General features: G+C 41.4%; 1 protein-coding gene across 2 annotated transcripts in view; it reads right to left on the bottom strand.

The window, feature by feature from the left end:
* Positions 1–4,072: 4,072 nt before the first annotated feature.
* The window catches only part of insyn1 (inhibitory synaptic factor 1), a 43,778-nt gene continuing 30,308 nt past the window's right edge, over positions 4,073–17,542 (bottom strand). For both annotated transcript variants that reach the window (XM_056372715.1, XM_056372723.1), the window contains exon 3: positions 4,073–5,406. In XM_056372715.1, the coding sequence (XP_056228690.1) occupies positions 4,585–5,406 (822 nt within the window). In that variant the 3' untranslated portion in view covers positions 4,073–4,584. The remainder of the gene's footprint in view (positions 5,407–17,542) is intronic.

Here is a 17,542-nt window from a genome sequence, read left to right as displayed (position 1 = left end):
ATTTATATGCTTCTCATTGGCCATTGAATGGTGGTTGTGCTGAAGCGTGTGTGTGTGCTTTTTCTTATGTTTGTTACCTGAACTTCACCTATACAGTATTCCCAACCAATGTCGCATACAAACACTAAAAACGATTTGGTGGCTTTATTTGATCAAGGCCTTATGGTCGCCTTCTCTTTGACCTATCATACAATAATTATTGCCTCCTATTACCTTTCTTTGTTTTGCTTGACACACTGTTCAATCACAATGCCACGGTATATGTGAAAGTGACAGGGTTCTCATTAACTTTAATTACTGTGTGCCAAGTCATCTGAAGGCAGTGTTCTGTCCCAGGAACCGCCCAGCCCCCCACTCGCAGCCACAGGCCCTGTCCTTCATCACCTGTGAAGGTCTAATCTTATCTGCGGCTGTTGCATAGCTCTTCATTAATCACTCCCACTGCCCAATCAAATGGTGACTGATGGCTGACGTGGCCTTGTCCAGCCATACCTCAGGTGCTGGGAGCCGCTCTTTGGTTGGCCAGTGAAAGAATTGTAGATTGTCACAGGCATCCGTGTGCACATAAACACAATAATGTCCTCTACACGGGCCACACGTTGTGCCATGTAACCATGTGCCAACTGTCCTGTGCACCTGAAGTTCAACACATTGTGCTGCTGCCACTGACCTTGTCTCATCGGGAGCTCTGAGCTCTAAGCCTGACTTTGATTTGTTAGAGTTCAAGCTGTGATGTGGGTACTATACATTTCTGCTCAATGACTCAAAACTTTCTACGTGTTTGATCAAACCTGAGACACTAAATTATTCTCCCATCTCTCGGTGAGCTCAGTTGAAGATGTGCAGCGACTGTAGAGCAATACCATGAATGGAAAGGGGTGTGTGTGGTGAAAAGATGGTTGCAGGTAGGAGAAGGAGGAGGGAGGTGGAATAGAAATAGTTTGTTCTTGTAGCAGCAGGATATAAATGGCACAAAGATGAAACAAATCAACCTTAGGTAGCCACAACCTTTAGCCAATCCATAGTAATCAGTGAGACTGCATTGAACTCTCCGCTTCATGGACCCTTACCAATCAGCAGAGAAAACAGATCTGTCATCTGCCTTCCTCTGCTCACTGATGGAGGTAAGGGGCAGTGAGAGTGAAGTGTGGTAATTATATATGAAGGGTGGGTAAGAAAGGGTCTGGGGGCGTATGTTTCTGTGTTTTTAGTGTCATAATCACCTTTTAAAGTGGTTTTGCTCTACACTATTTGTCAGTCACTCAACAGAGTGTCCCACTGGCAGTAATTAGAGGATTGATCAGGGCTGTGAACTAATACATGCCCACCGCTGATGTCAAAACACAGATGGCATGACTCACTTTGCAGCCTTCTAAAAGAGATTTTGTTTAATCTTGTCTTATGGACAAGTCTGGCCAAATGACTTACAGGGGGGGATGTGCGGTGTCTGTTTGTATTGATCTTCATTAATTGCTGTGACAGTGAAATATGAAATTAAACACGAGGCGATGTGTTATTCAGAAAATATCACTTATCTCCTCACACAGTGCGGCGGCGAACATATAGATAAGAGACAAACATATGCACACACACACCGACACACAACATCTGTTATGCATTGGCATCACAAAATGATCTTCCTGGTAGGCAGATGAGTTGCCATCAGTGTGCTCACGTTTTCATAACCTTTGGATGCCTCCCATCCTTGTCCTACAGAGAACCGAGGACAAAGCTCTGCCCTATTAGAGATGAATAATGAGCCTGTTGGCAAAAGAGACGTCGCTAATGTTTTGTCCAAATATCTCAAATCTGTCCCCAATGATAATGTATTCTGCACCAGTGCCAAACAGCTCTATATTTGAAGAGGCGATTTCATCACCGATATGACTTATAAAATCTTTAGACTGGAAAAAGAAGGAAAAAAAAAATCCTCTCACTCTGAAATGTCTGGCGGGTGTATAGGCATCACAATAAGGGCTTAGTTTGTTTTCCTGTAATTGATGCTCTGCCTGTGTGGCGGCATAGCTTTGTTTGTTTATGCTAATGGCTGTGATGACCTGTTGGTCCCCAATCTAGCAGGGAAATGGCAGCCAATGCTTTAGGGAGTGAGCCATTGATCTCTCTTCAGTGACTCTTTCTTCACAGGTACTTGGGATTAACTGAGCCAGAGCAAGACAAAAGAAACCATTACAAAACCAGCCAAAAAAGAAAAAAAAAGAAAATCACCATATTACTTCTTGTATATGCATGTATAGCACATCAGCTTCAGGCTAATTGATGCTTGTGCTGCTTCTACCAAGCTGCCTGGTGTAAAAGTGCTCACTCTGCTTCCCTTATATCGGGCTCTTGAGGCTTGATGCTGCCTAAATAGCACAGCTGTAATTCCCCTAAGCACTGCACTAAACAACTGGTGTACATGAACACACAAACAAAAGCAAAGCGCTGGGCTGTTAATGGATCTGCTTCTCTAGAAAACCTGATCATCTGACGTGTTGCTGTGGCCAGTTGTAGATCCCAAGCCATGACTGAGTCAGAGAATCAGTGACAGTGTACCCAGGCTACTGGTGCTGGCATGGGAAAATCACTTTGGTAATTCCCAGCAGAATCTATTCGATTGGGAAATTCGATGAATGGCAGCTAAGCTTATTTTAGCCACATTTTTAAGAATTATTGCTTTTGTGAGGTTGTCAAAATTGTCTCGGCTGGTGTAATCCCATCACAATATGGTCTCGAGTTTCCTTTACTTTATTAGTATAAAGTCATGGTTGATGCTAATCTATTGCTTTGACTAGCTGTAGATCATTTGAGAGCATTTCTTCTGACTGAAACTGTCTTATCTACACATATTTAGTAAAATATTTAATGATAAATTGACTTCATTGGTTCCACTAAAAGGAAAAACAAATGTCTATTAGATGTAGTTCTAACAATAAAAAGTCTGTAATTTGGAGGTAAAAACAAGATGGCGTGCTTGAATATATATGTATACTGTACATCTTACTGCACATAAAGATTAGAACATTTCACAGTGTTTTCAACTACCTACATCACTGTGAAACCTAAATCACCAAACTCCCTTACAAAACTTGGAAGCATTGAATATATTAGTAGTGTATAGGAAAGGGTGTCTTTCTGTGTGAATGTAAAAGATGCTTTGACCATTTCTCCCTGCTGCGGAGGCTTGAGTCCACATTAGGTGATCAGAGGCACAAAGGTGAGCTTCACAGGAGTCAGCAAGGATTTTCCTCTTTGAGACTATGGCATTTTACTTTTCAAACTGGAAACACAACATTAGGAAAGTAAGGGTGAGCGGACCAGCGGAGGAGGCTCACAAAGCCGTTCCCCAGGGTACATTATTGTTTGGAAAAAAGGAAAAAAAAAAAAATCTTTGAACAGAAACTCTCTCTCTTTCCACCATCAGCTCTCACTCCTGGACACACATTTTTTGAAATGTCAGTTCTTTAGGGCCACAGTTCTAATTTTTGTTCCACTCAGTGTAAGTAAATAGGTCTGACTGTGAGTTTTTGTTCACAGTTCCCAGGAGAGTGGCATGCATACTCAGCAGAGAGACCTCTCACTGCAACCTCCCTCTAACATATTGATCAGGAATGGCTATTGGCATTAGCCCTGTGAATAAAATGCTGCTCTGCTGAGTTCACTTCCTGCTGAGCAACTGCATGGAGAGACAAAACCTTTAACAATTTTTTTTTTCTTTTTTTTTTCTTTTTTTTTTGTGGACTGCTATTTAGCTGGGATCCTAAGCCTAATGTTGTCACCGGCAGGCACAGAGGAAGACAGAAAAGATAGGAAATGTCACTTTTGTTGGACCGCACATGTTCAAATTACTTTATATATCTGTCATTCTGCCTGCCACGTTTACGTTCCAGCCCCTGCAGCAGACCAATAAGAGATCACATTGACATGATTTATAAAATCAAGGGCAGGTAAATGGTGTTGTTTTCTGGTTCTTCACTCAGTGTTGCTTGTTGACATCAAAAAGAGGAAGAGGCTTGACATGTGCATCTAGATACATTTCCCCCGCTGAAAGCAACAATACCCTTGACATTTGAAATAACTTGAACATGAAAAAAGACAATGTTTATACAGATTCAGAGTACAGAATGTGCAGCGGTTTGTATCCACATTATAGGAACAAGCATTTTTTTTCTTTTTTTTTGTGACTTATACTATTGTATGAGGAGGGGAAAGGACCTCTTCATACTCGTCATACTTCACTTCCAATTTTGAACACTTAAAATGTTCTATTAAAAATGATTGCTTTTGTAATCTCTGTCATTGTTTCAAATGATTACACATAGGGAATCCATTCAGTGTATCTTTAAACATTAGAACAGGCACTAACCTTTTGGTCCACCACTAACTTTCATCTTAATGATCTGCTTTGCTTCATTTCATTGTGTTTTCCCTGAGCCTCAGAATGACTTTAGGTAGTCGAGTGATTTCCCATATATCATTTATTTATTTAGTAATTAATTTATTTGTGTATTAATCTATGAGCTATGTATTTAATATTAAATAATGCACAGTCCTCTTCATGAGATTTATGATAAACTTAGGGCTTTCTCAGTGGTCCTTTGTTTTCTGTTTGGTTGGAATATAGGGCAGTACAGTTTGGGTGCTCTTGTCAGAGACAGTTTGTGTGCTGCTATTTCGTAACAGTTTTTTGCGGCAGCCGGGGTTTAAGAGACCTTTCCTGGGTAGTGTGTGAGCTCCTGTCATCCCCTTCACTGGCGAGGAGACATACGAAGGGTCCAGACAGTTATGGAGGAGTGAGTGCTCAGAGGAAGAACGTTTGGGGGCGACCGAGCTGGCCAGGAGACTGGGCTCAGTATCGCTATCTGGTGTAGCACAGCCACTCTTGTCCTCCTGTAAGTCGTCTTGCTCCTCCTCCTCCTCGTCATCATCACAGCACAGCGCGTGGTACAGAATTTTGTCACTGAAACGCACTCTTTCTCTTGTGCCGGAGGTACGGGAAGTCTTGTGGCTGTGCGTGGAGCTGCTGGCCTCCTCGCTGGATGAATCTGGGGTAATAATGCGGGGACCATTGGGGATGGGCAGCCCGCCATTCATCTGGGAGTAGACCGAGGCAGTGGTGGGGGGCGGGGTGGGGGTCTGCGTCTGGGTGGGGATGGTTCCGCGGCCCAGCTCCGGTCGTAGATCTCCTGGTTGCTCACCAGGTCTGCGGGCGGCGGCGCCAGCAGCCTCCAGGTAGCTGCAAAACTCCCAGCTATCAGAAAGCACATCTGCATTGAGGAAGTCCAGCCTGAAGGCTTCTCCCAAACCCCGCTCACTGCTGGACGTGCTGCTGGCTGTGGCCACCGTCCAGTCATCTGGATCCAGGTCAAAGTCAAAGTCGGACGTTAGTTTATCGATCTGACCCACCACCTGCAATAGAAAGAGTACGAAAGGGAAGAACTTATGAGATATGATAGAGAAGCAAATTTTGGGGACAAAGTCGAAATAGAAAGATATTTAATTCAGATCCAGACATTTGTATATGATTATTTTTAGCCTTGTTAATGGCATGACTCTTAGGATGGTAAAGCTGGTCAATTAGTCGCTCTGGTCACCACTGGTCCAGACTGCAATATCTGTCCGCAACAACCATTGGACGGCACTGGTACTGATACTGGATGGATGGTGAACATAGTAAACATAATACCTTAAAAACAACAGCATGTTAGCAATGTAACTGAGCATGTTAGCATGCTGATATTAGCAATTAGCTCAAAGCACCACTGTGTTGGTTTCACAGAGCTGCTAGCCTAGCTGTAGACTCCTAGCCTTGTTTCTACTTTCGAGTCATTTTTGTATCCACATTTGACAATAAGTCTTATAGTAGCACAACAAAACAAAGGGCTTTACTTAATGTACACAGGGGGTGCACTATTACTTACATTTCAGTACTTTTAGAAGCATTGCAAATCCAAAAACTGATCTTCCATTTTACAGATATGGGGCATGGATACACTCACTCTAAAGACTCAAAAACTGTGAAAGAAACTTAACCAGAAGTATTAATTGTGAAACTCACTTTAAAATAAATCTCTGTGACAGTGTACCCTTACTCCATGAAATTTCCAGATGCTTTATATCCCACTGATTTACCCCCCACAGGCAGGTTTAACAAATGCTAAGATTTATTCACAGCTGCTAATAGATCTGTGTTTGCCTTTACAGCTTGCCATTACACTACTTTTCATCCATAAATCCTTAATTGTTTGTTCATGGTTTTTAGCATTGTTTTTATTGCCACTGAGGCCTCCTGTGGACAGGTGTTGTAAATTAGCTTTATACATGAAGACAAAATTAAATATCCACTGGAATGAGGTTGTAGCATTGAAGATGTGTCCTGACTCATCAAAGGGGCTTTCTTCAGCTCAGAGAGAGAGAGAGAGAGAGAGAAGGAAGGGGTGAAAGAAGAACTGAAGAAGCCTCTTAGATGAGTGGTGAAAGCTGCACTGGCTGCTTCATTTTGTCTGTGTTTTACTGTGTAGCTGCTAAGGATGAATGAGATGAACCTACGCAGACATATAGCTTTACAGTAGGAACACTTAGCCCATTGCCTTTGATGCATGCACATTGATGTATATTTTAATTTTAGTGTTATTGGAATGTGCATTTCAAACAACATAAAGTTACATGTTCACCTGCTGCATGGAAATGCACCACATAAAAGCATTTCATTTATCGTTACCTCAAATTTAACCTCACTGCGTCCATCATCAGCAGCCACAGTGTTGAGTGTTTGATGAATAGAAAGCACTTCAGTGGAAATCACACTGGTATGCTGACAACACTTAAAAACCCATGCCCTCTATACTTGACATTTTAGCACCTTCAATCAGCATGTTCTGCTCTCAACAACAATCTATTGTAAAATGAAAACACTCAGCATGCATGTACTGTAGCTTGTAAATGATACATTTCCCTAAACCATTCAGCAATTAAGCCCAGTTGTTTGAACTCCAAAAAGTTTTTGAGAACATGCGCATATGGGTTTCTAGCATAATTGCAGCTGAACAGCAGAGAACATGTGGTTTTACCATGAGATTTGTGGAACATGATGTCTGCCTCTATAATTATTTGCCGTGTTTGCTTCTTTCTGGCTTTCATGACTACAAATGAGTACGGTTGTATCAACAACACAAAGTATCATCCCTGCGTGTAGGATTAACAATCCTTATTCATTCTTTGTCCAGCTTTAAAAATGGAAAGTATGAGTCTCAGGCTGAAAATGCAAACATACTGATAAAGGAGGAGTGCTGCTCTGCTCACTAAAAGCTCAGGTGATTTGCAAGGCAAACATGAGCTTAATGATCTTCTGCAATTGAATCTGAAAATTGATTTAAATCTAACATAAATTTGCTCACTAAATCCTTGAAAATAAGAGCACTGACTTACATTAACAGCTACAAATTTAAGATAGAATAAAAAAGAAAGAAGAAGAAAGAGAGAGAACCTTTCCTCACCTGCATTTTATATATGCAGCTCCTCAATCCTTAGCTCTTAACAGTGATATTTTGTGCTGTTAAGTCAAACCACCTGCATTTAAATCTGGCCGCATATGTCTGCATGCATGGCACAGGCTCATCCGTCAGTGAGCTTTCTGTGCAGATCCGCCAGTTGTGGCATTGTACACCTCATGAGTACCTGGACCGTGCTTCTCTATTGGCTGACTGCCCGGAGGGAATTGGGCTGTATGAATCCTCTAATCCTTGAATTACTCAACCTGTTTGCTGTGTGATTTGCAGACTTTTTACTCATGGAGTTGTTAATGTAAGACGTTTCTCAGACCCAGAGGAGGCTGAATAGCTTTGTTTACTCGATTACACAACTTGAGCGAGGGCCTTAATTTAATCAATGAGTTAAAAAATTATCTGTCAAATGTATTTCACAAAGCTGCTATGACACCAGCGCAGGCTACTGATCAGACACTGCACTGGAATATGTTGAAGGAGGTAAAAGGAATTGCAGAAATAAAGTTTCTAGGTTCAGATCATCACCCAAATGTGGCTGTTTCTCTGCAGTGGATCAGGTCTGCTTATTATCCGTTTTAAAATGCATTCCTGAGTGTTAGCAGTAAACTGAGCAAGCTCCCACTGCTGGTTAGTCTGACCCCTGCCTGTGGTATGTAGGCTAATTTAGTTTGATAACTGTCTCAGCTCTAAGGGTCTGCTGAATCTTTCTAGGTCACAATGCAGCACATGCTCAATGAAGCAACAATGAACACCAGTCCCTGCTTTTTCTTCCAGTCCGAGAACGTGTGATGAAGGAGCTCTGGAGTGAATTGGAAGGAGCAGATTGCTTTAGCACAAAGGATGAATGAACACATCAGGAACCAGTCATTAACAATACAGACAATGTGTTTGAAATAGAAAACACATAATGGAAATGTACAAGAGTCTGAAATAGAGGGCAAAAGTAATAATGAAACTTTACAATCATACATGTTTCTGACGAACTCCCTCATATCTGCACATAAGTAAAGATAACAATCGTCCTTCACAGATTTTCCTGTAGTAAGTGCCCCTATGTGACAACAGGCAAGAGTAGAAAAATAAACAAACACTGTGAGAGTGAACACAATTAGTCCAGTGCTCATTCCCTATGAAATAACCAGCTCGTGTTTATTGCACCAACACTTAATAATCCTGTGCACACAAGTCTTACCTGCCAGAATAATTGAAAAACATTTGTGTGGGTGGGCAATGTACAGAAGTACATGTATGAAATGCAGGTATATAGGTTAAATACTAGTATTATTGTCGAGTATTTTTGTCTTCTTTCCCTAAAATGTTTAATTGTGGATATGCAACTTGAACCTGTGATAAACCTCTGGAGTCGGGCTGTGTATCCCCCATGGACTTTATGGCGCTATCACTCTACAAAGTTTATGATGCAGTGATGGCATATCCTTGTGACTGAAAAGACTCCATTTGCAACACAGTTAAGCAGTAATGTATAGTATAAGTGTGGATATAAGTGCTGGGGATTTGAGTTTAACTTAAGTCTTTAATTTTCTTTCTCTGCCTCTGCTGACAACTTCACTTACTTTCTTAAGTGTAAATGGTGTCTGGTGGAAGCTACTAAAAACTACGTCGATGGCTATAACAATATCAATGATTCTCTGGGTGTGAATGATTAGCACAGAAATTATAGCCATAAACACATAATTAGTTTCTTTTTCAGTAATAATATAGAATATGGTCTATTCATTGTAGAAGCAGGATTGCAAAACCAGCACTAAGCAGAAGTGATCTTGTTTATACAAAGCAATAACTGGTGTAATTTTCTTTTTCTTTTTCACTACACACTGTCGGCCTACAGCCACGAGTCAACTGTGGTCACAGCACCTGATCAACACGGGGGTTCAGTCATTTCAGTGTTGTCGTAGGTGCTTTAAAAGAGAGGCTGTATCCTTGGCAGCATCAGGCGAGGGTTTATTACTGTACCTCAACACCTGTCTGAGATGATTGGGCCTGGTAATTGAGGGTCAGAGTGAAAGAGTGCACTTGGAGCCTTGTCTGTGACAGAAAGGTACAGTGATGGAAAAGACAGGCAAGGATAATCTAAGACGGAGTGATGGTCAGCAATGTAAAAACTCTCCTAAGAGCCACTTCTCAGGCGGAGGGGTGATTTGGAAATAGATTCAGTACTGTCCACCATCATTACAAGAGTCCTTTTCTCTAATGTTCAGCTCCTCCTGCTATCATGATTTATTTATTGTGAGTTGGTACCTGCTTTTTTTTTTCTTTTTTTTTTTCCCCAAGTGAGCGCCTGTCCTCTGTTAATGCTAATTGGAAATGTACTGGAACATTCGTAGTGGAATAACTTATTCCACTACGAATGTTTAATGTGTTGTTGAAAAGTACAGATTGAGGTCAAAATCAGCAAATGTGAAAATTTGGGTGTAAAATTACCTCTGATGAGGAGGAGGAGGGGGGGGGGGGGTTTACCACATGTTGTAATCATTCTGTTGATCTTTAAACAGATGTTTAACTGGAATAGCTTGTTTTGATGTGCATCAATGGCCCTCTATGAAAAGATTTTTATTTACTGGGTAGTAAAAAGATGCAGGTTGCCTTCCTTTATAAGTTTTATATACGTTACTGATGTAAAAGGGCATCTTTATTATGTTTGTCCCTCTCCCAGTGGAGAGGGTCTCATGTTTTCTGAGGCCACGCTGTATAACTTATTCTAGTATTTATCAGCAAATACAAACAGCTCTGAAACGTGGAATCTGTAGCAATGTGGTTTATACATATGTAAAAAATACATCAAGTGTGAGTTACCAAAATAAATGAGACATAACATCTTCACTGGGTTCATTTGAAATGCACGCTGTATGAGTGAATTTTCTGTGGATCGCTTCATTACGCTGTGTTCAAGTGGCCTCTCTCCATCTGTTCCTGTGCCACTGGTTCTTCCAGGAGTCATTTTCAGAGTAGACTGAGAGATGTTTGCAGTGCTTTTTGTTAATTATGCAGCATCCAGCATCTAGCATGGCTTTGCTTTTTTTCATGGGAAAAATCTGAAATGTGTTCAGTGGAGCCATTCAAACACATCTAAGTGTTATTTCTTTCCCAACATGTCACAATAGATTTCCAGCCTGCCCCTGTGCAGCACTTCCAGCGCTGGAAACAGTTTGTGCCAGTTAGGAAGTCTCAGCAATTATCAAAATGGCCTCGCACGCTGTCTTCGTAAGTAAAAACGTTTGCAAATATTGTTTTAATGCAGTTAGCTCCTGCAGTTTTGCAGTTCCTCCGTACTCTGTACCCCATGCCTGTTTCCCCTCTGTTTAATTCTCCTCAAGATGTGAAGAAGGGAGCATCCGAGCCACTCACAATGTAGTGATATGGTTTATCTTATCCCCCAGAAGCTGATGCATCATCCCCGACTAACTCTGTAAGAACATAATTACTGGATTCACTAGAAAAATTGTCCAGTGACTCGTAAACCTGTGTTATCTCTTCCAGACATCTTATTCACTTTTGAATGAAACTGCATTTTGGGAGCATTTTGTATTTCTTGTTACGTACATAATATGAGCCAGTTGTATGTGTGAACATCATGCAGAATGCTCCATATCTGTACAGCACTGTTGACCGCATGACTTGAAAGTTCAGGGCAGATTGCGGAGCAGAAGGCAGGTGCTCTGACTGAGCCACAAAAAATAATGCACATTCCCATTTGCAATCTCGACAGGGCTTTATGAAGATTGAGACAGAAGCAGAATATTTAGACACATTTTGTCAAAACAAATATGGGTGTTTAGAACATATTTAACACATGGATGGCAGAGAAATGAAGCTTCTCTAGTGACATTTTTATACTTTCTCTCTGCTGTGAAAATTTCACAGAATTGTAAGCGAATTGCAGTTATTCCAATTGCCTCTGTTATTAATGACGGAGCAAACGACAAACTTGCAGCCACAACCTCGAGCTTACAGGAAATTAGTTTCATACTTACTCAATGTAAAACTAAAGATTTTGTGTAATATTGATATAATATCGTTGCGTTTTTTTTCCAGGAGCATTTCAAAATTCCAAACGCACAAATTGTGTCTTCATCATTTATTTAAAATATATGCATGAAAAAGACCAGGCCTCTTCACTTACGGTTTGCAAGGTGCAACTCAGATTGATAGAGCGTCCCTGAGGTGAGGTAAATGTGTGTACGTGAGTGTGTATCTAGCAGCCTTTGGCTCTGGACAGGTTAACACCCTTTACAGACTTGTGTGCTGGTTTAAATGATGACATAAACATCTGCAGGCTCACAAAGCACCAGAAGTACAAGAAAATGTGGCTTAATAAGTGTTGTCTGTAGAGTGTAGAAAGCATTTCATATATTTTTTTGTCCATATGATCCCTGCATCACCAGATCAATGTGCTCCTGATCATGCACTATCATAATTTTTCACTACTTTGCGTGCCATGTTGCACAAATGATACAGTGCCTTAATGAGGTCAGTTAAGTATTCATGTGTTTGCGTGTTTCCATATTTGCAGAGCACACTCTGCTACTGTATGTTTTGCTCCCTACACTACTTGTGACATCCTGTTACATACTATGGGACTAACTTGTCAATATGTTTCTGCAGCAAAGTCAGCAAGACTAATTCCTATATGCTTATTCTACTAGTATATTGAGTGTATTCAAATGTAGTTGACTCTGCAGAGGTCCAGAAAGTCTGTGGGCGGGCGACATTACTGACAAGCCAGGGGGACCTGATTTAGGTCAGGCCATCTTGATTGGTGAGATGTGTTGCATGGTGTTGGCACAGGGATGAAGTGTCCTTTGAAGTGTTCGCTGGAAGCATTTGGTGTAATTATCCTGTCATGAGAGGGGCTATAAGCCTGAGACTTCATTAGGCACATGCCTCCTGCTTTTTCATCTTTTCTCCAAAAAAAAAAAAAACACTCATCTTTATGGAGGTCTTAAAGTGCTAAACAACGCTGTGATGAGCGTAGGGCCAATACCTCCTGACAACTCACTAATCAAAAGCATCATTACAAACTTCACTGCAAAATGGGCCTCATTTATCCCTTTGGGGCTTTAGAAGAGGTGGGCTTCTGGAGTCCTTGAGGCCTGGGAAATCAACCACTTCCTTAGCCAAATTTAGGTCATTACACTGAGCAGACTCATCTACCTGCTGTATGGCAAATTTTGAAGGTTTATACTATTATCCTGGAGAGGTTATGGGTTGTACAATCAGTGAGGGAGCATGGGAACAGCAACAGGGAGGTAGCAGATGCAGCATGCGTTGGTGCTGGCAGAGCACACTGATCATTTATTGAGGTTCTCCTTCATTGCCTCTATCTGTGTTGAGAAGCCTAGAGCCGGTAATGAGCAGAAAAAGATGGTAGTGCCACGCTACGGGGCTCCTCAGTCTGTCTGCTTCCCTGAGATATCACTCGGATTAGGCCTTAGTACTGTCAGGTCACGCTGCTCACATACAAGGGAAAAAGGTGCACATATGAGCGCAGCCAGGCCACACTGACCTGTTTTAATGACACAGTAGAGTTTTCATTAACAACATGTTGTCTTGCTGTAGAAGGCTAGTGAAGGCCTGAAGTGATTGTAGTTTGTCAGAGCGCAACAAACACGTGTGTGTGTTTATGTGTGTATGGTGGGTTGGGGGCAGGGGTGAACGCAGTTGACCTGTACTGGGAATCTCTCTGGCAGGGGAGAACACAACTCTACAGGAACCAGGTCAGCCCAATCCGGCAGTAAATCCCTCACCCTTCCTTTTTCCACTGCCACTTTATCTACAGGCCAAACCAGTAAACAGATAAGCAGTAAGTCTATCCCTCAAAAAAAAAAAAAAAATATCACGGCATAATATGGTAACAGTATATTTTCTGTGGTAACCATGTTTCTGTGTTGGAGTCGTTGCTTTGGGTGCCTTCTTGGGATGTTTATTGGCCCTGTATTGTAGTAGTTGGAGTTGTACTCGTAGTAGTAGTAGTAGTATAGTAGTAGTAGTTCAAATTGTCATTCAATCGACAAGATTTAGGTCGTTATTGAAGGAAAATTATAGAAACTGGAGGGAAAACAAGTCCCATCTTGAAAGTGAATTGTTTATTTTCCCTCTCTTTATGTCAGGGGAAACCGTTTTTACATAAAATCTTGTTTAGAATCACACCAACTGAAACTGCACATTTTAGGCCCAATTAAGTTACTCTGTGGTGCAAATACTGACAGTAATGTGGATCTTGAGCTCATGTAAGCGTAGAAAGGCACACACGCTAACAAAAATATGTACCTGTAAGTCTAATTGCAACAAACAGGCATCCACCCCTTGGTCCCGAGTTCTAACAGTCACCTCCATTTCAAAGTTATTAAAGAGGGAACATAAGTAAAGAAGATGATGGATGGATGGTGGAAGGGACAGGGGGATGAAGTAGAGGAGACAGCAGACGAAAGACTGAAAATTGTTTCCTTTAGCAAAACTTACTTTAACATTTAACTTATGCAGCTTTTTTAAGTCTCATTGCCAGCTCCACTTGTGTATCTATGAGGAACATACTCATATCTGTGAAGAAGACAATAAAACTTCTTTCCGACATCAGACACAGTCACATTATCACTCATATACAGTTGCACACAGCCATCAATGGCTTTATCATCAGTGAGGATGAAACTGCAAACAACCCACTCAGCAAAATATTTTGCAGTGGCCAGTCCCTTCAGCCAACAAGTTCTATTTATGGTTGGGTGAGAAATGATCCATAGCGTTAGCATGCAAAAGATATCACCTGCTCTCTTTTTCTAATTAAAAATCCAGATTTGTGTTATGGCTCCTATCACAGTCTGTCTTCCTGGGCCGGGGATAGATGATATTGTCTAATGACAGTTTCCATGCAGCAGTACTGGGTGTTATTTCACAATTCCAGGGGTGTAAATGGATTTACACACCCCTCAAAATCTGGAATAACACGCCAAGTTGCCAAAAAACTACCCCAAAGGCAATCCTTTTTTATCAGAGGAGAACATGTTTTCACTGTTTTCCTGACAAGATTCTGCCGTCAGATCTCTCAGCTCAGTTGGTGGTGAAGAAAATAAGGAGAGGTGAATATACCGTCTGTCTGTGGGGGATCAGCAAAACTGGGCAACTCTGTTAATGACTCCAGGTATCATCATCATCAGACAGTCTTCAGTTGTTGACACAACTGCGCCAACAAGTCGCAGTTCCTGCAAAAGCTTAGACCCACTAGTTCAAATAAAGTGAATGTAGATGATTTTTTGTTGCTGTGTGTGTTAATGATATCGCACAGGGTTGCTTTATCGATAGAATTTGTGTCAAATTCAGTGTCAGTTTTACACTGTTAACCGTCTCTGCTGTCATTATTCGTCTTAAGCAAGCGGTGACCACATTTGCTCCGTGGTGCGAGAAGTGCCTCGAGCCACAGTTCCTCGAGCTGCATGATGTTAACTGCTAGAAAACTGTTCTGACTTTTCTGAAGTCAGTAGAAAAACCCTCTAGTCAGTAAAAACAGTTACTTCATATTTTCCTTGAGAATTTAGTTTCTCAAAAGGCCCCAACAGAACTGAATTTTGCATAACAAGTCCTCATTTCGAAACCACAAAATAGGTCATTTGTCAGTGGCATCTAAAACAACAAATATGGCCATTCATAAAAAAAAATGTTTCACACTGTTTTTTGTGCTACCGCCCTGCGGCTACATGAAGGAAGGAACGCTGTCGTGGTTAAGGACTGAACACTAACTGCTAGTAGGAGACTGGATGTAAAATGTGGGCTCAGATTCATGTACTTTGTCAACTATTCTCCCCAAACTGCTTTCAAAGCCCTTTTGCTGTGGTGCAACAACTTCCCACTACTTCTGCCTTTGCTATCGAGACAGGACAGTCATTACTCGCACAACCTCATAAGGTCACGTGTCGGGACAACATGGACTGAGGTTGTTTAAAGCGTTGGTTGCGCTGTTGGTTTCCGGGTGACGACAGTGTCTTTGCTATGTTCCAAAATGTTGTTACGAGGTGTGGTGTAAATATTCTAAACATGTAGAATGTACTAATAATTTGAACACGGGTACTGGCAGTGTAGCAAAAATACTGCAATTTACATGCCGTGACATTTTACCTCAACTTTTCACCATGCATCTGCAGAGCTGCTCCATGCGCCGTAATGCATTACACGTCCGGCGTTTTGAATTATGTTAACATGTCCCTTTTCTTTCATTCAAATGTCAGCCATGAATCTGCTGTGCCTCGCTGTAACTTTGTTTTTTGCAAAAGCACCGGCAGAAGTCAGGATATATGACTTCTGCCGATGAAGTAAGACATATCCATCAACAACATGCCAACAACAGAAAAAATAAATCCCGCACTAAAATGTAAATGAACTCCCCATGTAGAACAAAAAAAACACGACCTAGACAAGGCAGGGAAGCTAACTAACAATGCTCTGGGCTCAGGGGCTTCTCTTGTTACTAGCATTATATAGTTAATGATGCTAATTAGCTGGCACAGAGGAATGTATATGTGGTTATTGATCAGTAATCAATGTTAATTAGTAATCATCACACCTGCCACAAGTGATTAATTGTAGACTGGTTTTCATGTCACCCCAGAACACGGTCACTTCTATGTTTACTTACAAGTTTAGACAAGTCTTCAAGTCAACGGAGTCTCTTTAATGGTGAACAATAGTTACTGTTTTCCTTTCATCTGACACACTTATCATACATGGCAGCAAAGCATGACCAACAGCATTTCAAGGAATTTAACAGGTGTTACAGCACCAATCTACACCGTCAGCCCTTGAACAAACATTAAGCGACTGACTTTGCTGTGCTGTGCATTTCAACGCACTACATCTGTCTTTTCAGCTTTTCAGCACTTGTACCATTTTTCACTTTGGTTAAACTTGGGGTTAGTTTTCATTGCTGTTCATTGTCGTCGGGCTGAAATGTCCAGGCTGAGAGAGCAGCAGCTAACCCCACTATTAATACAGGGCATGCAATCAATATGCCACTGGCATTTCTAGGTTTCCTTGGCCTGCAGCGGTTATCTTAATGGGAGTGTGCTCCCATTTTCTTTTATTGTGTGAACCCATATATCATTACCCACCAAATATAGCTGGATCTACCATGCTGAAGTGAAAACACTAAGGCCTGGAGAAAAAGAAAAACATTTATGCAATTTATTTTTATTTTAACCTTCTCTCTGCTGCTTTATGGTGGTGGCTGTAAACGTCAGGAATTCATTTATAGATATTTGATTTCTGCTCCATTGTCTTTGTCTTTGCTTAGTACTTTCAGACAAATGGTTCTCTTTGGTGATTATCAGCCAGCCAGTGTTTGCAGCAGCATTATTCCTCATGAGCCACACCGTGTCGGGACAGGATGATGTGCTGTACGTGAAGGACTTGACATATGGGTAGAAACGGATTTGTGTGGAGAGACATCTTGATCCTTGCTGCCCACCTGCAATAATCTTGAAATGATACACCTTTAGTCACATGTATTATTCTGCCGAAATTATTCTGGTCAGCAGAAAGGTTGCATAATACTTTGTGGTATTCAAAAAAATTCTCAGCTGCTATTAAGCCAGCTAATACAGTATGGGCCAAGAAAGATATCAGTGTATCACCTTCAACGTTTACTGACGGTGACACTGACCTTCTGTCTCCATGTCACAACAAACCCTGAGATTTTTGTTGTTGCTGTTAATTATTTGGTGATCATGAGTCTGGAGAGGCCTGATCTTGCAGTTAGGTAACACGAGTTTAACCTGGCATGATTTACTACTGCTGTAACACTTCCAAGACTCAATGATATGTATATTCTGAGATGCCTCTTTTCACGCTGTTGTTGCACTAAGCACTTACTTGTGGCCACTCTGTCAGCTTGAACAGGTCTCCTCTGACCTCTCATCAACAAAGCATTTTCACCCTCAGGCTTGTGACTGTGACTCACTGTCTGGAGGTGTGTGCTGTTTAAAATAAACACTCTATTTTACCTTGCCGTGGTAACGGATATGCTATGATAGGGT

The sequence above is a fragment of the Seriola aureovittata genome, chromosome 1 (genome assembly GCF_021018895.1).
Source record: "Seriola aureovittata isolate HTS-2021-v1 ecotype China chromosome 1, ASM2101889v1, whole genome shotgun sequence".
Classification (NCBI taxonomy): Eukaryota; Metazoa; Chordata; class Actinopteri; order Carangiformes; family Carangidae; genus Seriola; species Seriola aureovittata.
This window is presented reverse-complemented; position numbering and strand designations above follow the sequence as displayed.